We start from the raw sequence: 21189 nt of genomic DNA on the forward strand, positions 1-21189 counted from the left end.
TTATTGGTGAGCTTAATTCTGGTTTCTCTATAACAGACCCAACAAATGCGATGCCTGTAATTTGTCACAGTTACTACATACTACATAGGCATCTCATTTCCCAGGGGTATTCCTGTTCCAGATCTTTCTTTGGTTGCACCAAGTTATTCAAATGGTATTTAGGAAGAAATCTTAATCACCAAATGGTGGTATGCATGTGAACAAGAGGAGAAAAGCAGCAGGACAAAATGATAAATAATTATGCTACAGTGTCTGTGTAGGCCTAAGCTTGCAATGGTGTTTGTAATGCTCTAATCATTTCACTGAAAGAGTGTAGATGTGTAAAATGGCTTACTAAATCAGAACTTTAAAATGCTGATCCATAGATGAAGTATTGCACTGTGTTCATACTCTCTCTGTAACAGCAAGTTATTGACATCTGACACTTTGTATACAAACAAGACAAGTAGGACTTGCTAAAAATGGCCACTACACAAATTGGCTAAGCTGAAAGCTCAGGTCTCCCGTGAACTTATGGCTGTCATGTGTGACTTTGACAGCCAGTTTTGTCTTTCGTTTTGGCCTGTTACTTCAACCCCAGACCTGAAGCATGTGACCTGTTAATCTGCAGCACTTTTCAGCACCCTCGGGAGAAAAAGGACTCCCATCTGATCAGATACGTCCAGGCTACATTCAAGAGACACAAATAGCAACAGCAAGGCATCTTCCAAAGCTTACATTCTGGAAGAAAACAGAGAGAACGAGAGCGAGAGAGTGAGAGAGTGGTGGTTTTTAACTCGCAGATTCTATTCACAAACTGTTCCCAGCACTCTGATTTGACGTCTGTCATGGACTTCAGGAGGACGCATCAAGCTTTCCGGGAACGGTGGGAGAAGACGGATGACAAAATGTGCAAAAACAGCATGTCCTTTCACCTGCACAGTACGCTCAGGCAAGAGTTTTTCGCCAGCTACCTTTACTTACTGGAGCAGATACCTTTGGGTAGGTGGCAAGTGTCTTAGATTAAACTTTTAGTAATAAAAATTGTTATCTCTAACAATGTCTCCAAATGTCAAAATAAAGGTTGAAGGTGACCAAAACCTTTCATGCAAATTTAAAATTGAAAATCTTTTTTGAAAGCTGTTGGTCATCTTAATCTTTACTAACTGGGAACAACAAATGTACATGTAAAGTGATATACATAAAGTGAGCACATCTCCCTACGGTAAAAGGTAAAATATCAGTAGTAACTCAAGCTCTTTTCTCCGCAGGGTCTCACCCCATGTTACTATTTCTGTTCTCCACAACACTTTCCTCACATTTCAGTATCACATTGCACTCATAGTGCCAATTGTGTGACCTGCTTCTCAAATATCTCCTTGACCACATGATCCGCTCATGTAGTTTCTGACGGAAAAGTTCTCGGTTCTTCGTAGATAGTATTTGGTAATACTTCTTCGATACTTACAATCAATCCATTCAGTTTCTTCCTGTCATGTGTCAACCATGAACAAGTGGTATAAAGTGTTCAATTTCTCTGCACCACAGCACAGGTGAGAAGGTGTTGAGATTAAGATGTGTTGTGGTTAAGATGTTGGGTTACTGATTGGAAGGTCATAAGTTCAAACCCCAGCACTGACAAGCTGTTGCTGTTGGGTCCTTGAGCAAGGCCCTCAACTGCTCAGATGTATAAATGAGATTAATATTAGTCTCTCTGGATAAGGGCATCTGACAAATGCCATAATAAAAATTTAAACTGTGTTTTCTGTGACAAGACTTTTTGGAAGGAGTCTCCACTTTCTATCAGTCAGATGTAAAGCTGTAGATTAAAATTTTCCAACACAGGGACGTCTGACGGACAGAGGGCTTTTGCAGGCCTCTCAGTAACATGACACATTGCATTTTTTATGTGTTATTAAGTTCAAAAAAGAGAGAAAAGAGAGGCAGATTGTTGGCAAATCAGTGTAGTATAAAAGGAATAAAAACTTTGGGACATGCTGTTATAGGAAAATAACTTCAGGGTGGTAACAGCATCACACTAACCCATCGTTGATTATATTTCTATAACAGCACACACTGTTGTGTTTTATTCCTTACTAATACTTGTTCAGGTTTTCATCAGTTTAATACAAGCCTGTTAAGAAAGAACTCCAGAATGATAAGAATACATTGTGTTGAAGGAAATGGTTGTGTGGTTATAAGTGACTGTATAATGTCCAAGTCATTGGACTGAGGCTAATTACATTTACATTTACATTTATTCATTTAGCAGACGCTTTTATTCAAAGCGACTTACAAATGAGGAAATACAAGCAAAGTGATATATCAAGCGGAGAGCAATACAAGTAGTGCTACCTTACAAGATTTATAATTGAGTTCTAAAGAAGCAAAGTGCGCAGAGTAGAGGTGTAAGTGCCAGAGTAATATTAAAAAAAAAAAAAAAAATATTTCTTTATTTTTTGGGGAGTTGACAGGTTAGGGGTTAGTTAAGTGCTCATGGAAGAGGTGGGTCTTTAGCTGTTTTTTGAAGATAGTGACAGATTCTTGGTCCGGATTGAGGTTGGAAGTTCATTCCACCACTGAAGAACAGTTAGTGTGAATGTTCTTGAAAGGGACCTTGAGCTGGCTGGGAGGTCCGGGAGTAGTGCATTGCAGTAGTCCAGTTTTGAGATGACAAGAGCCTGGACTAGTAGCTGTGTAGCTTGTTTGGTGAGATAGGGTCTGATTTTCTTGATGTTGTACAGAATGAACCTACAGGCTCATGCAGTTGTTGAAATGTGGTCTGTGAAGGTCAAGCTGTCATCAAAAGTTACCCCAAGGTTCCTGGATGTTCTGGTTGGCTTGAGTGTGGTTGAGCCGAGCTGTACAGTGAGGTTGTGGTTTATTGAGGGGCAGGCTGGGATGACGAGAAGCTCAGTTTTTGCCAATTAAAAATACTTTTGCACTGTCTGCTTAGAATGCACGTTTCTCCACATGGCCCTTTGATCCTTTGCAATATACTGTACATACAGATACCTCATATCTTTTAAACACCATCATTGAACTAAAGGTTTGTTTTATGTATTACAGCTTGATGTCTGTCCATAGACTGTGGAGATTAGCTCCTTGTTATATTACTCCTTGTTATAATGTGCTCAGAGGGACTTGATATTATTGTGGCCTGATTTTATGTTTGCATTTGTCCGTCTTCAGTGAAACTATATGCCGTGACCTGTGAGTTCATCATGGGAGAGAAGCAGTTCTACTACAGGGCCCAGAATTTTTACAGAGATGTACCAGCATCAGAGGAGGGTATGATGGGAGGTTTTGTGGAGATCTCAGAAGTGGACCTGGAGGGCTCCAGACAGTTCCTTAAGAATTTTGTGGTATGACATTATGGCACTACCTTGAATATATATATATATATATATATATATATATATATATATATATATATATATATATATATATACACACACACACACACACACAGCAAGTGTGTCTCCATGTAAGTACAGTACATATGTACATTTGATATAAGAAGTTTGCACACCCCTATAAAAATGGCAGGTTTTTGTAACATAAAAATGAAACTAAGGTTTAGGAATTAAAACTTACATTAACCTGGCTGCGTAAGTGCACACACCCTTTTATAATGGGGCATGTGACTGTGCTCAGAATGAACCATCTCATTCAAACTCATGTTCAGTAGTAATTATCGTACGCCTGTCATCAATGAAGTGATCCTGATTAATCCCAAGTAAAGATCAGTTGCTTTGGTAGGATTTTCTTGACATCTTGATTTCATCCAACTGCTGAAGCCATGGTCCATAAAGAGCTTGCAAAGCATGTACATGATCTCATTGTCGAAAGGTTTTGATCAGCAGATGGGTACAACATTTTTTTTACAAAACATTGGTAACAAAGAACAGGATGTCCTGCCAAACAAAACAAGAGACAAAAACTTATCAGAGAGGCTTCCAAGAGACCAACAGCAACATTATAGGTGCTTAAATACTGAATATACACTGACCAGCCACTTAAAGAAAACCATTTGTATGCCTGCTCATTCATCCAACTATCCAATCAGCCAGTCATGTGGTAACTGGTCAGTTGAAGACCTGAAAAAGACCAGGTGATGTTTGTCCAATCTTCACAGGTTCAGTGAGCCTGGGCCTCAGATTACAATTCTTGGCTGACAGGAGTGGAACTCTGTTTTGCACTCTGATGCTTTTCTGCTCACCATGGTTGTAAAGAGTGTTTTTTTTTTCATATCAACAAAATGTTTTTCTGCCAGTAAAACCGTTCACTGGATGTTTTTTCCACCAAATTCTATTGTGGACTGTTATGTGTCAAAAACCCAGAAGATTAGCAGTTTCTGAAATACTCAAAACAGCCCATCTGGAACAACAACAACAAAAATGACCTGGTCACTGAGACTATGGTCACATTTTAATCCATTCTGATTTCTGAATGTCTGTGAACATTCACTGACCTGAATCTGCATGATTTTATGCATTGCACTGCTGCAACATGATTGGTTGACAGGATACAGGTGTTCCTATTAAAGTGTCCAGTGAGTGTATGCATCAAAGTCAATACAGATTTAATTTATTGTTTTTAACAGCCAGATCAGGATGATTTTATAGCAGAATTTTATGTAAGTTAATTAATGAACGCCAATCTACTGTACAGATACATTAAATCAATTTCTAGCATGTTAATGGGAAATGGCATACAGATTATTCTAACACTAGGCAGCATGTCTATGGAAACTATTAGAGGTGTACCTATTTATTTTATGTAATCATGTTAGGGACCAGGGAAGGCCGATACCAAGCGAGCCCTTGATTGCGGCTGTGGGATTGGCCGGGTGTCGAAAGGGGTTCTGTTTCCTGTATTTGAAACCATGGAGATGTTGGACATGATGGAGGAGTTCATTCTCCATGCCCATGAGTGTTACTTGGGTGACTACGCTGACCGTGTGGAGACCTATTACCTGGACAACCTGCAGGATTTCACCCCTCCACTCGATAGATATGATGTCATCTGGATGCAGTGGGTAGCTTGTGAGTGAGTGTATGTCTAATTACCCTGTGAACTTGTATGTGGCGCTGCATGGCTCAATTATGAATGCAGGTTTGGTGTCAGTGATTTATAAATCCTGAATTATAAACAGCGTAAAACAGCTTTAACATGAATTACATCTGCAGTGTATGAAGAAGAAAATTTTTTATATGCAGCCAAAAAACATTTAGTGTCTTTGCATTAATGTATCTTCATTTTTTATCACAAGTACAAAAAAGTTATGTAACACACACACACACACACACACACACACACACACACACACATATATATATATATATATATATATATATATATATATATATATATATATATATATATATATATATATATATAGATGTGATCATAAATTGACATGAGCAAATGAATGAATGAATTCTGAATGATCTGTTGTAACTCTACCAGCTTCCTTGGCAAGTCTTTGTCCAAAACGGTGATGAAAACAAGTTACTTTTTAATAGCGTATGTATTTATCATAGGTATATGTTGTTGGTTTACATTACTCCGTTAAGACACAATGGGCTTAATTTATTAATCTTCCAGTCAATTTGTGAGTAAATGTTTGCATAAGCCAAACCAAACAAAATTTTTTTAGCCAGATTTACAAATGTTTCAAAGATGCTAATTTTCTTCTCAGGATTTTGCAGAGTTTTTTTTTGTGATCGTTGTGTCCAAAAACATTTGATTTTGCTGTGGCTTTTTCAAAATTTGTGATGCAACTTGCGGAGTTTTTTTTTGTGGTTTTGTGCGGAAAACTACTTGAATTGGCGATTTTTGCAATTGTTTTGCCTTTCGCAGTGATGATTGTTGGTAAATGAGACCTTTTCGCTGTACTCATGTTGGATGCACATGACTTGAAGAAGGCTTTGCGGAATGCGCGTTGTAATGTTGGTAATAAAAAAAAAAATCGCAGGCTCCTCAGAATATTGCGGCGTTCGCATGATTTTGCATTAATTTCTGCAATCGCAAAATCGCAAAACCCTGTCTTCTTACTCACATGTTTGCGCGTTCCTTACTCACGTCTATGCCAGTTAAAATATGTAATAGTATATAATATTAATACTAATAAGCAAGCGTTAAATCTTCCATCAGCTGAGGCATTTGTTTATGGTTTACGGCTCAGCGCAAACATTTATACGCCATTTATACACCGCCCTTTCTTTTGTCATAATTGAATTATTCGATTTATTTGTCTTTATTTATGAGTTTGTGTTGGCCCACTTTCTTTATTTTTCATTATATTCTTGAACTAATGCCAGTAATATAAGAACAGATATTCTAGCTGGTGCTCTTAGTCCCTGACCTGGTGAACTAGAAATAGTCTAGATGTGTTTTTGATAGAGCTCTGGATAAGGATAAGGGCATCTGCTAAACGCTTTAAACATAACACAAATAAGCAGTTTAAACTCCACACTATTTTCCAGATGTAAAACTGGAGTAATCTGTACAAATGATATAATTTGAAGTCGATCATGTTGAGGTTTACATTACACTCAGGAGCATTACACTTAGGATATGAACGTTTTTCCAAATTTACAGGATTTTCATGAAGACCAAATTTCTTGTGAAAGCTCTCATACGAACGATTTATGAATAAGTCCGTTTGTATCCAGCTTGATAAATGAGGCCCAGAGTTGGTCACTGGTGCTTGTCATAACATGACACTCACATATGATCAATGCAATTTTCTTGCGGAATTCCACACTCTGTTAAGTTGATAAGATAATCTGTGATTATTATATTTTCTAATTATGTAAATTGGAATGTAAGGCCAAATATGTAAAGCTCTTCATTTACATTATGTACTATGGCCAGGTCACCTGACAGATAGAGATCTGCTGGAATTCTTGAGGCGAGCAAAGGAGAGCCTTAGGCCCAATGGGGTCATCATTATAAAGGATAACATGGCACGGCAGGGCTGTAGACTGGACCCTGTTGACAGCAGTCTCATCCGCCATCTGGACATCATGAAGAGCATTATCCAAAAGGCTGGCCTCACCATCCTGGACATGCAGAAGCAGGAGGGCTTCCCTGACATCATTGTGCCCGTGTGGATGATTGCCATGCAGTGAGCTGGCACTATCTCAGTATTTCACGGAAAGCACTGTAAACATGACAGGTAGGGCTTTATAAATGAAAAATTCATAGTACAATAACCACACAAACCAATATCACAGTTTTCAGAAAATGGGATAGATAGAGAGATAGATAGAGAGATAGATAGATAGATAGATAGATAGACAGATTTTTTATTGTCATTGTTTTAAAAACAACGTTTAGCAGCTCTTAAGGATTGGTAATAGACACATAATAGCAAAACATAAATAACAATAAAGATACCCACAGTGAGGTGATATGTACACAGTAGTGCAAAACAAAGGTAATGTAAAGTAAAGTGTTGGGGGGTGGGGGGTGGGGGTGGGGGGTGGGGGTTAATCGTTTTCACTACAAAACGATTAACATTCCTTTGTGAGTAACTTGTGAAGATGTCATTAATTATTGAAGGCTGTCTTGGCCTTTTTTTTTTGGTTCTGTTTATGATGCAATATTTCTAAGCACTTGTCACAGTAAATAACACTTTATCTATCATTTAAAATTTGCTCCATTCAACAGAAATGTTTAAATCACAAAACAATGGCAGCCCCGTACTGTAAGTTCTTAAAATATTCAGAATTTTGTCACTGAAATCTGCAGAATGTGTCCGTGGTCATGTAAGCTTTGCGATCATGAATTAACAGCTCATACTGGAATATTTGTCCATTATAAAAATGTAAAACCTAACTAAAACGAACTTGATCTGTGCTTACAATTGTTTGGTTTAATTTGTTGTTGATTATAAATTACTAAATCAAAATAAGGACGTAGTAAATCAAAATAATGACAGCAATAATAAAAAAAAATCACAATTCTGTATGTTTGAGATATAGATGGGTGTAAATTATAATTATTAATTTATATAAGTTAATTATAATTTTGTATAATTTTGACATTAGAAATATTTACTACTACTACCACTACTACTGCTACTAATTATTATTATTATTATTATTATTATTATTATTATTATTATTATAAGAAGAAGTAGAAGAAGAAGAATGTCTGTCTTTGACAATAAAGATCAAAAATAATGCAACAAGTTAATTTTGTACATTTATTTGTGCAACATACATACAACATAACATTCTGACTAAAAAATAAAGTATGATAGAAAATAACAACCACAAATACAAAGTTATTGCTCTTGACCCCAAGATTGTCTTTTCTTCAAGCTAATAAGTAATTAAAATCCACCCCAAAAGGCCACAGTGACGACCTGAAAGTATTTTGTTTTTGTTTCCCAAGCCATAGCAAAGACCACAGTGTTTAGGTAAATGACTCTCAGATGGTTTCTTTAATGTGGAGGATTCGTGTGGAATTGTTCATGCTCTCCACAGAGAGGCTCCTTTGTATATCTGCTTTGGAGCTTGTCCAGTCCTGTCAGTTCTCATCTGCATAAAGAGCATCATGGCGTCGCCTCTAATGTTTTGGCGCAAGTCAAAAACCTCCAAAGGTTCCTCCTTCCCATGAATGGATGGTCTGTCGAGATTTTTTTTTTTTTTTTAAAGCTTTCACGGCATGACATGTAGTCGGATGTCTAGATGCTGTTCAGTTCCGCTGTGCGTGAACGAAGCTGTTTCTCTTCTAATACCTCTCACACACAAGCCTTTCTGAGAAAAATCTTTTTCATCTTACAACATCCTCAGGCCTTAAGCTGGGTTCCTGCTGGATAATATATGAACAAACAGCTGCCACATATTCAGAAATGGTTAGCGTGCCTGGCAATCTGTACTATCAGCTCTAATCTAACTCACTTTTCTAGCTGGCAGCCTGGCAGCTATTAAGAGGAGTACCATTAATAAATCCAGTCATATTAGCAGTGAATTGGGCTTGAGTCCAGGTAAAGAGCCAAATCTTATACCAACAGCACCAGCATTTCCAACTTTTCCAGAATTCAACAAGACAGTTCATTTGAAAAGAAATGTATGGTAGGACTTAGGATGAGACGAAGGGTTAGTGATGCTTTTCTTACACTGCAAAATTCTTTTTAAAATATCTTGAATATTGTCACATGTATCTAGTATTTCTTATTCTTGTCTTGTACTATTGGCAGAAAATTTAGCTACTTAAGCATTTATTTCTAAAAGATAAGCACATTTATATTCCAATAGAATAAGAAAATTTAGAGCTTGAAATTAGTAAAAAAAAAAAAAAAAAACATTTAATAATCCACTTTAAGACATTTCAGTTTGGTTAAACTTAGAAATGAAAGTTCACCTGCTGCCTTAATAACGTGAGTTTTTAACTCAGCTTAAAGATAACTTTCGTTTACACTCAAAAATTTCATTTTACAAGTTTTACAAGTCAAGACAATAGAGTACTTTATGTTTAATTTTTGAAAACTTATAAACTTGAGTTCAATATCCAAAACTTGTCATGACAATTGGAGTTAAAAAGAAGAATGGGACTATCATGTTTTACAGTGTACATTAGTTTCATTGTAATCTCAGGTTAGGAAGCACTAGAGGACTTTGACAATATATTCAAGATTCTTTAACTTGGTAAGATGTAACTGTTTGCGGTGTACAATTTAAATAATGTGAAATCAACAGAATTTCATGTTCAAACTTCTAGGAACTGTGAACATGAGATCAGGTTGTTCCAGCACTTGAGTACACACTACTTAAATCGTACCATTCTATAGTCAAGGTAAAATTGTAAATACATTCTCAGAACATAGGTATCAAGCTGTACCATTTCTTGAGACCCTCAAAGGTAAGTTCTTTGTGTATTTGGTATAAATGTTTCATTTATTTATACACAAAATTGGATCTTAAAGACAAAAGTTGTACCTGAAATGAATGTTAAAGGGACACTACCATCACGTTCCCTGGTCAAATTTGAATTCTGTTAATGTTAATAAAAATATCTTTCATGGCTCGATAGAAATGGATTTTATGAAGTGGTTACATTATCATTAATTGGCCACACCACTTAACAAATTTGGTAAACTTATGCCCAACAGTGATTATTTCTTTTTTTTTTGCTGTGTTGTAACATAAAATTTAAATATATTAGAATGGGATTTTGAAGAGAATATCTGCAGAAATAAAATTCAATAAAGTATTTAGATGTCCTCAGAATTATCATTAAAAAAAAAAGTCTAAAAACTGTTTTTCACAGGCAGTTCCTTGGTCTGAGCTGATCTGCAATTTTAATTGTGAGACTTCCCAAAGTCAGAGATATTTATTGTGCAAGAATACAATTGGACGCAGGTGGATTTAAAATGAACACGTGTACCCTGTTTAATTGAGTAATTTAGATGAGTTTATTCACCCCCCTTTCTTTTTGCGATCTAAATTAGAACCGCTATTCCATTTTCTTGAGCACTCGAACTAAACATGTTAAACAGGGTACACCTGTGTTAATTTTAAATCCACCTGCGTCCAATTGTATGCTTGCACAATAAATATCCTTGACTTTGGGAAGTCTCACAGTTAAAATGGCAGATCAGACCAGACCAAGAAACTGCCTGTGAAGCTTCAAGATGAAGTTGTTAGGAGGAAAAAAAGCTGGAGAAGGTTATTAAAACATCAACAAAGCTTTGAACATTCCTAGGAGAACTATGAAAGCCTTTAAAATAAAGAATATGGCACAGCCCAGACACTACCAAGGAGTTACAGAGCTCACTGGCTGATACAGAAGAACCTGTGCAGACTTCAACAATATCATCAGCTCTTCACAGATCTGGCCTCTATGGGAGAGTGATCAGAAGGAAGCCACTTTTGAGAAAGGCCATGTTAGAAAACCTGAGAGCTTTTGGAAAAAGATTTTTGTGGTCTGATGAGACTAAGTTGAGATATTTGGTTTAAAGCCAAAGCATATACAGTCCAACATCCAGGTAACACTATTCCTATGATCAAGCACGGCAGTGGTAACATCATGATTTGGGGTTGCGTTTGAGCAGGTTGATTTGGAAAGCCTGTTGGCATCAGGCAACATGGATGGAGCCAAATAGAAGTAAACTGTTGATGAGAACCTGTTCCAGTCAGCCAGATATCTGCATTTGTTCCAACAACACAATGAACCAAAGCACAGAAGAAGGTTTGTGTTTTGGAATGGCCAAGTCAAAGCCCAGACATAATTGAGAATCTGTGGCATGACTTGAAAATTGTTGTCCACCAAAATACATTTTGGAGGCACTGTATTTTTGCTGATGGAATGCACAGTTGGTAATTGGTGCTTGGTGAAATTTCTATCTACTGAAACTCTGCATTTAACGACAGATTACTGGGGTCTAAATCAGCAAACAGTGCACAATAAACATTTTTGATAATAACAAAATCCTAAACTGACACAAAAAAAGTAATTTCAGTTTAGTTTCTTGATTTATAAAGTATATTTAAAACAACAGATGTTGAAACCAAAGTGCTGTACAAGAAATATAAAACAGAATTAAAAGAAAGAGTAAACAAAAACCAAAGATAAGACTGATGAAAATTTTACACCCTCAATTAAAACATAAACAATACAAATAAGTCTTCAAAGAGGATTTAAACACAGAAACGGAAGGGGAAGATCTGATGTGGAGAGGAAGACTATTCCAAAGCCTAGGAGCAGCCACCGAGAAAGCCCGGTCGTCTTTAGCCTTAAAAAGTGAATGAGGAACTGAGAGTAGTAATTGACTGGATGATCGAAAGTGTCTTGAAGCAGTGTATGGGGTGAGAAGATCACAAATATACTACGGAGCAAGTCCATGCAAAGCTTTAAAAACAAAAAGCAACATTTTAAATTCAACACGGAACTCGACCAGTGAAGCGGAGCGAGCTGAGGGGTAATGTGCTCACGGTTGTTAGGTCCAGTCAGTAATCTGGCTGCCGCATTTTGTACCAATTGCAAACGATCAATAATTGTTGTAGAAGAAGAATTTCTTCTAACATGAGAGTTCTCCTTTGAACTTAAGAAATCCAGTAGGTTTTTAAACGTCATGTTATGCAGTCTGAATTGGATGCAGCTGTTTCTCCTCGTGTATTGCAGTAGAACTCAGGCAATAAGCTCATATAACTGGAGGCTGTCCTATTCCTGGGGAACTCAATCCCTTCCTGCCAAGGGACAAATCAGGGGTAAGGTTTCTAGGGATATTATGTCATGGACACTTCACTATAAATGATCATAAGGAATAGTCTTGGTGATTTGGAGTTGGCTACTGTGGTCATAAACACACACTGCATGCTGCCTAGGGAAAGCATTTATCTTTATGCTCCTTGTCAGCTGAAATCTTTTTACTGAACTCTTCTCACAACAGATACTTCATTTCAGCATCGCTTTCTCCTGAATCAGGTTCTATGGAGAAGAGTAATTTAGATAAAGAGATGTTCATTACTGGATGCAGTTACAACAGGTCATAGCATGTAGCAATGCTTTAGCTATAAACAGCTCTACTGCAGTATAGATTCAGCTGTTCTACAACCTGAACTAGCATGCATTTACAGTCCTAAAAATAAAGACGGCTGAGAAAGTTATTTTAGAGCATTGCCTTAGAAGAAGTTTTTAGACATGCCGTTTTTGGTTCCCGAAAGAACCTTACACGATTCTGTACACTAAGTTTTTTTTGCAATTGCCAAAATAAACTGATTTATTTTTCACCACATGATTTTTTAGTTTTCTGTGGTGTCATCAATAATTATTGAAGGTACAATCATCAAGCAGTTCTTTAGATTGGAATTTAGATTCTCACATTTTTTTTTGAGCCAGGGACCACCTTAAGTGTAAAATAAATTCCCCTGATCCTCTCAGTACAGATTTATGCTTATGCGTAAGACTAGAGATCACAATTCATAATTCTTGACTTTCGACTAGAAAAAAACAAAGAAAATACCTTCTCATTTCGGAATACCTACTCATTCCTACTCGTCTTCTCAACTTTGTGTTCAGATCAACATGGCCGTTCACAGCATCGGCACTAATTACAGCAGCACTTCTTACCTTTACATGAGTTACACTGTACATACAAGTATTTATTTTAGATCAATCAACATATTCACTTGTTATATCTATAACACTGACTGCACAGTTCACTGTTTTGAGGAGGAAAATATACTTGACTTAACACAGTTAGTTGGCTAGTTTGTTGTTAATAGAAGACAAACATGGAGGCGGCCATATTGAGGTTGGAAATGGCATAATTCCGAGCGCCGATTTCCTTCTTCCGAGGTAAACCGAATACAGTATTATTTCATGAACAAAATACAAATTATTAAAAAATTATTATACTTAGACTAATTATTTATATATGCACAGTAATATTCTGGCTTGTTTTTTATTTTATTATTTTTTTTATTCCTAAACTATCCAACAACAGAACACATTAGACCCAAGCTGACATTATTTATAGGCCAAGTTGTTTTTGAATTATTGGGGTTTGGATTAAATTCAAATGTCCTGTCAAACAGAGTAATAACTATGAGATCTCTGAAATAATTATAGTCACATTCATAATGCTGGATTGTAATTTCCTGTAACAAACTTTTGAAAAATCATGTACCACTTTTATTTTAAAGCGTGTAGGTGTCAGATGAATTGTGTGTGTTAGAGAACTGAGATGTTATAACATTTAGATGATCCCTGTTATCAGATTTACCTCATTATCCCCAATGTGGCATGTAAGTGAGCCAGAATACAAATCAAACGTATAGCTGAAGAACACGGGCTGAGGGTCGTAATCTGACCTCAGCAATGGCTTTCTAGCAGTCCTTCTGAATTAATATAGGGCTTCTATACTGTCACTGATACCACTTTATCTCTTTCATGACTGACTATTTGTATAATGGGCAGATTAATTGTTTTGTGTTTTTTTTTGTTTTGTTTGTTTTCTTTTATGTGATTCAAGTTCAACCCAAATCATCTGGGGATTTGGCCTTGCACAAAGAAGAGAAAGTACAACCAAGTGCAAATGTTTTCTATAATAAGAGTTCTGAACATTTGAGGTTGCTCACGTTGGCTAAAGGAGACCTGCAGAGGTTCAGCATGTTCTTGGACCTGAATGAACAGTAGTGTTGAAAAACACACACCTTTAGACCTTGAAAAACATCTCCTCCAAAAACATTTGAGCAGGATATTTAATAGAAAGGCCATGAAATTCTTCTGCTATATTCCAACTGGTATAAAGTCATCACTTAATAAATCCCATTGAAATGATTTGCTGGACCTTTGAAGCTGGACAAATCAAGCAGAGATTAAGCAGCAAATTAACTACCAGTCTAGCTGAGCTTTACCACTGTGGTCAGAAGGGCTGTACAGGGGAAAACAAAGTTATGGTTAGTATTAAACGGCCGTTAAACCGTGGCTGCTCCATCAGTGGGTATGTCTGACGCAGTCTGATGTGGTCAGACGTCTGTCTTTGTGATTTGAGCAGCTTTTTTTTATAGTGTGGGGAATAACCAGTGCCCACAGGGGTGCATAAGCTGTAAACCAAGTCAACAGTCCTACGTGCTAACTTCAGTGTCTTAATCTGCCTGCAGCTAACTGTGCTCTAATAATAGCACCTGATACACAACCACCAAAAACAGCTTGTGTGTGTTACATGTAGGCTTGTGCATATCGTGTATAGCTTGCCTAATATGATGCCGGTCTTAAAGCAAAGCATTCATTTGCACATGCATGCAACCTAAATTTAGCCAAATTTGCTACGCAAGACACTTCATTGAAATGTCAGTGTGTGAGGTTTAGCAGTAGAGCTATCCAATTAGATTCAGAGGAGAGCGGCAGAAATAAAGCAGAACCCCCTGTTTTTCATATTTTGATTCTGTTGTCTACTAAAACCATGTGCAACCACCTTTTCCTTCCCTTTCAGGCTCTTGAATGTGCTCCTCGTGCTGGTTTCAATTCCATGGCATTTAAGATGACACCATAATGAGCCCAAATGAATCTCACATGCACTTTATGCCCACTTCAATCATTTTTCCGCCAAAGCCATTTAGGCCTGTGATTCAATATTGTTTTCCAAAGCAATTGAGTCAAGAAGGACAGTGGTGTTTTTTTTTTGTTGTTTTTTTTAAAATAGGTTTCACAGACCTACCACAATCAACTATAATAAGTATTTAACAGGAAACACTCAGACTGTCTCAGCTGTGCCATCAAATCCACTAAAATGAGCCAATACAGCAGGTACTTTCTGTTCTGTGGCTTTTCAAGTGAAGTTTTTTCCACCCTTGATTAGACTGCATTAGTTCTTTATAAATAGCTGGAATTTGGTCTGAAATGTATTATCCCTACTTTTCTGTGGTACTAAGCTGTGTTTTCATGTATAAACATCTCTATGATGACTTTTGTACATCGCATTCACCCTGTCATCATTCCAGAGATCCATTTTCAGTCTGCTAAGCTTTTATACTTATTCAGCTTTTTGAAGCTTTGACGAAGTGAGAAGCAGCATCTCACTTGTTTGTCCTCCATCTTTGTATACCAGTGAAGTCTTTGGATTACTTTCGCATGCATAAGATTTCAGAGATTTTGTCAAACATGGTTAGCATGACACCAAGATAAAGAAGCAAAAGGACAATAAGTAGTCATCAGCTAAGCAGTCTAATCCTTGGAACTAATGTTACTTCACCTAATTCATGTACTCAAGTTGACATTAACGAGTCTTACATGACTACAAAATGTGCACAAAGCTGAAATATTAGCCTCTTTGACAAATAACAGCTCCATAGTGGCAGCAAAGGGCACATGGTGCGAAGGCCAGGGAGCCCATTTTGAGCAAAGTTTATGAGCCAAGCTGAAAAATATAACTATAATAATGATTACAACTGGATCAGAGCGTGGCACCGATACTACTGCCTTGAGAAGAAAATAACTGTTCGTAGGCCAACCAGTCTTGGCGAACTAAATGTAAAATTGCTAGTGGCGTGTCAGATACTGGCACTGCTGAAAGCCGGCTACATAAACTCATGATTAAACCACTGTCTCGGTGGTTTCAGCACCATTTAGTAAAGAAGTGATGGAGGTAGGCTGCTTTGGAGGTAGTCAGAGCTGTGGCTACATGGAGGCGAGTAGGCTTAAGATGGCACAACCACGCCTGACAAGCTACAGACAGATTTCTGTGGCAAGCCGACTCTTTATAGCATTACGGTTCACCCTTGAACTCAAACGTGGTAAGTGTTTATAAGTCCTGAAGAGAATAAATCAAGAATTTTGCCACAGCCACCTTAAATTTATAATATTGTTTCAGTATTTGCTAAATTTGGATTGTGTGAAAAAGACCAGAGATATACTGCTGTTGAAATCTGCATTGACACTTAACCACAACAGGGCAGTTTTTTTTTTTCGTTTTTTTTTTTTAAACACAAATTGACGTTTTGTATTAAAATTAAACTGTAAAACTACACCAATGTCAGCACTATGTTCACTAATTCCTGCTAACTGTACATACTTCCTCTACGTCTATATTATCCTACATTCACCTATTTAATTGAAAACTGAATTTTATTGTTGCAGTGCATATAATAATGCCACACCATACTAAATGAATACTACTCTACGCTCTAAAAGATGGCACTCTCAGAACCTCACTTTATGGGATTGTGTGAAGAAATGTTGTTCATTGTCACATGACATTAAAAAATACAGAGAAACCCACCCATGCAACCCCCACCTCCACCTCCATTTCCCCCATACCCCCTCAGTGCTCCACATCCCCCACAAACACACATCTTGCCAGCAGATGTGGTGAGACTGTGGAGTCACACTTCAAAGCCTCCGCTCCCCGACCTGCTGCACACACTGACGCCGACTTTAAAAAGGCCCCGGATGTACAGCGTGGAAAATATCAAACTGTTGCAAATAAGAGCCGACCATCTGTCTTAAAAGACGGGAAAAAATAGGTCTTCGTTTCTCATCAGCCGTTGCCATTGCGGGTTGAAGTCTGGCTTTACGTAGCGTCACACTGCATTAAATATAAACTAGCTGCTGAGTGATTTAAAGAAATGGTTTGGGTGGAAATCAAATTCAACCGAATTTTCCACTTACTTCAAAAGCAGGTGTTTGGTGTCAAAATTTCGCTTTGCACTGGAGCTATGTGTCTAGCATAACTATCAGTTTGTGAACAGCAATCAGAATGTAAAATCCATGCCAAAATGATACACCCCTGACTCCAACATTTTCTTCCATTTCAGTCTACACTTACAGTTTCATTTAATAGTAGAAACAAGAGTCCAAGTTTAAAAGTGTAAATTTGATGGTGCCATGGTGACTTAGTGGTTAGTACAGTACCTTTGCCTCGCACCTCCAGGGTTGAGGGTTCAAATCTCGCTTCCACCTAGTGTGCGTGGAGTTTGCATGTTCCTAAAAGACATGCATTGTAGGCTGATTGTTATTTCCGAATTGTCCCTATTGTGTGATTGTGCCCTGTGATGGGTTGGCATCCTGTCCAGGGTTTCCCCGCCTTGTGCCCTGAGTTCCCTGGGATAGGCTCCCTGTGACCCTGTGTAGGATAAGTGGTATGGAAAATGGATGGATGGATGGATGTAAATCTGATCTGGGGTGTATCCACTATGCCCCTGACCAGGATAAAGCGATTACTGAAGATGAAGGAATTAATAAAGATGAATGGAAATGAATAAAATTTTATATGAGATGTCACAGATGCGATAACCGGTACTGATATCGAGCGCCAATATCTGCAAAAAAAAAAAGCGGTTATCAGATCTTGTATCAACTGGCAAAGATTGGAATTTGATTTGGAAAACAAATTTACTTTTGGAATTGGAAATTCCAATTTATATATATATATTTTACTTTATACTTTATTATATATTTTTATATTTACCATTTGAGTCATTTGTATGTGTTTAACTGTGAAGTGTTTCAGTTAAAAAAACATTTTAAAGCTTCTGATCTGCATTGGATCTGCATCGATATCAGCTGATACTCAACATTTTAGTATCGGTATCAGAAAAGAAAAAGTGCCATCTCTAGTATTCATTAAAATGTTATTAATAAAAAGGTGTACAGGATATCTGGTGCTCACATGCTGGCATTATATTTCAGGCTCCATTAGTTTTGCACACCAAATATGACTGACTGACATGCCTGCAGGTGTGTGTGTGTGTGTGTGTCTGTGTGTTTATCTACTGAGATCACGCTTGTGTACAGATTCAGATCTAATTGATCTGGTTTTGCAGTTCACGGATTTTTTTTCTTTCTCTTGAGCCCCCTCAAGACGTTATTTCTTTCTGTGTGTGTAATTTATCTAATGAGGTAATGAGATAATACATTACTGCTGTGGCAGAGATGCATTGTGAAAGAGGTGGGCTGTTGCAGATGAGCTGTAGTCCTATGGGTCTTCATTCTCTTCCAGTGTTTTCCCATGAACATGAAATGCATTCTCTGCTGCCCAGAGAGGATTGCATGCGAGAGAGAGAGAGAGAGAGAGAGAGAGAGAGAGTATGAGTGTGTGTGTGTGTGTTGGGGGTGGGGGGTAATATGGAGAATGTCCCATTTTGCCATCTCAAGAGACCAGAGGTTTAAAATTTGGAGAGTAGAAAAGAGAATCTGCCACGGAGCCCATAAGTAACTGGGTTTTTGTTCTACGCTGGCTTCCAGATGGGGAGCATGGGAAAGCCTCTTCTTCTCATCTCTCTAACCATGCTGTTTGCTCGCATTTGTTCACATCTGCACTGTGACGTTTCTTTTGTTAGAGCAAGGCCACACTTCCAAGCTCTAACTCTGCCGCTGTGCTCTCATACAACCGAGCTTGTATTATAGTGCATACTCAGTAGATGTTTAGTATAAAGTCACAAAAAACACTGTTATCATTTTGTGTGAAGAAAAAAAAAACCCCATTTTTAAATTACTCATATTTTGCCTTCTTCCATTGCTCCATGGTCCTATTCTGATGCTCATGTGCACATTGTAGGGGCATTCAGTGGTGGACAGGGGTCAGCATGGGCACTCTGACCGGTCTGCGGCTACATACACAGTGAGCTGTGATGCACTGTCGCTCAGATCCTTACACTTGCAGAACTATAATATCCAGAAATCCAGAAATATAAAGAATTCACAATATTAAAGTCCATAAATAAAGTTATGTGTAATACAGTGGAACGACACAGGAAAAAAGTATTACACGCTAAGAAAAAGCAGTTCTCCAAGGCAAGTTAATGCAAGGAACCAGCTGAAATCTGTAAGTAATTATATCCCCTATCTGTGCAAATTAATATCAATTGGGTTTGTAAATTGATGGTCTATAAAAAGGCTTTTTGTTCCCAAGGTATCACACAGGAAACATCTCATGATGTCATGACGATAGGGGCAGTGGTGGTTTAGCGTTTAAGGCTCTGGGTTACTGATCGGAAGGTCGGGGGTTCAAGCTTCAGCACAGCCAAGCTGCCACTGTTGGGCCCTTGAGCAAGGCCCTTAACCCTCTCTGCTCCAGGGGTGCTGTATCATGGCTGACCCTACACTCTGACCCCTAACATGCTGGGGTATGCGAAGAAAATAATTTCACTCTGCTGTAATGTATATGTGACCAATAAAGACTCATTATCATTATCAGTATCATGATGGGTCAAAGCAAAGAGATCTCCCAAGACCTTCGCAACCTTACTGTTGCAAAACATATTGATGGAATCGGATACAAACGTATTTCAAACTTCTGAATCTTCCAGTACGCACCATTGGGGCCATGATCCACAAGTGGAAGCAACATCACTCCGTCATCAACCGACCATGCACAGGAGCTCCTCACAAGATTTCTGACCAGGGATTCAGAATTGTAGTCAGAAGAGTAGCCCAAGAACCAAGGACCACTCGGAAAGAGCTCCAGAAACACTTGGAGGCAGCAGGTACCATCGTCACAGAGAAAACAATAGGCAATGCACTCCACTGCTTATACTCACCCCACAAGACTCCATTACTAAAGAAAAGGCATGTCAAAGCTCATTTGAAGTTGGCTACAATTCATTTGGACAAGCCTATGAAATACTGGGAGAGTGCAGTCTGGTCAGATGAGGGCACAATTGAACTTTTTGGCTCTTATACTACACACCATGTTTGGGGAAGAAATGGCACTGCACATCACCCTTAAAACACTATACCAACAGTGAAGTTTGTTGGTGGAAGCATCATGGTGTGGGGCTGTTTTTCATCACATGGTACTGGCAGACTTCATATAATTGAAGAAACGATGAATGGAGCCCTTTACCTGGAGATTCTTGAGAAGAATCTGCTGCCATACACCAGAATGATGAAGATGAGACATGGATGGATCTTCCAGCAGGACAACGATCCAGAGCATACAGCAAAGGAAACTCTCAGTTGGTTTCAGAGAAAAAAAATCAAGGTGTTAGAATGGCCCAATCAATCACCTGACTTGAACGCAATTGAACAAGATTTAAAGACAATATGTTTAGAAGAATGGTCCAAAATCACACCTGAATACTTCGGCCCATTAATTTCTTCATACAGGAAGCGTCTTGAAGCTGTCATTACAAAGGCTTCTCCACTAAGTATTAAATAAATTTCAGTTAGCTTGTTCAATACTTTTTCCCTGTGTTGTTCCTCTTTCTTACACATAACTTTATTTATGGACTTTAATATTGTGAATTCTTTATATTTGTGGATTCCTTGAGTTAATACTGATGTCTGGTGAACATTTCATGTGAATAAAATTCACATGAAATCCTCAAATATGTTTCCTCATTGGAAATATATTTACTGAAAAACATTTTGACACGTTCAATACTTATTTCCCCCACTGATTTACCACCCCTTTACAGGTGCCACTGTAAAGAGATAAGCAATGTTGTTCACTTCACTGTCAGTGGTTTTATTGTTATGGGTGATCAGTGTACATATACTGTAAAAAGAAAGAAAGAAAGAAAGAAAGAAAGAAAGAAAGAAACAGGCAAACATCAGTAGTAGCCAGAACACTACAATCACCACACACACACACACACACACACAGGCACGAGTATAATGTTCCAAAATACAGCAACCAATATGGACCTGATTAAATCTATCCAGGTTGTTACAGGAAAAATGGAGTATTTAGTCATTTTTTGCATGTTAATAACTTACACTAGAATAAAGACATCTGCCTCTATTTTT

The 21189-nt window shown here is 37.8% G+C and overlaps 1 protein-coding gene across 1 annotated transcript; it reads left to right on the plus strand.

The window, feature by feature from the left end:
• The first annotated feature begins 477 nt into the window (after positions 1-477).
• ntmt2 (N-terminal Xaa-Pro-Lys N-methyltransferase) lies at positions 478-7414 on the plus strand. The gene is made up of 4 exons (XM_053614079.1): positions 478-981; positions 3172-3344; positions 4775-5027; positions 6862-7414. Exons 1-4 carry the CDS (start codon positions 828-830, stop codon positions 7116-7118), a joined length of 837 nt encoding a protein of 278 aa, XP_053470054.1. The 5' UTR covers positions 478-827; the 3' UTR covers positions 7119-7414.
• Positions 7415-21189: the final 13775 nt, after the last annotated feature.

This window comes from Ictalurus furcatus, chromosome 25 (assembly GCF_023375685.1).
Source record: "Ictalurus furcatus strain D&B chromosome 25, Billie_1.0, whole genome shotgun sequence".
Lineage (NCBI taxonomy): Eukaryota > Metazoa > Chordata > Actinopteri > Siluriformes > Ictaluridae > Ictalurus > Ictalurus furcatus.

Coding starts and splice junctions, on each gene's coding strand:
- ntmt2 (XM_053614079.1), top strand. CDS start 828: ATGGACTTCAGGAGGACGCATCAAGCTTTCCGGGAACGGTGGGAGAAG. Junction 3,345..4,774: donor AGTTCCTTAAGAATTTTGTG/GTATGACATTAT, acceptor TAATCATGTTAG/GGACCAGGGAAGGCCGATAC. Junction 5,028..6,861: donor CTGGATGCAGTGGGTAGCTT/GTGAGTGAGTGT, acceptor TACTATGGCCAG/GTCACCTGACAGATAGAGAT.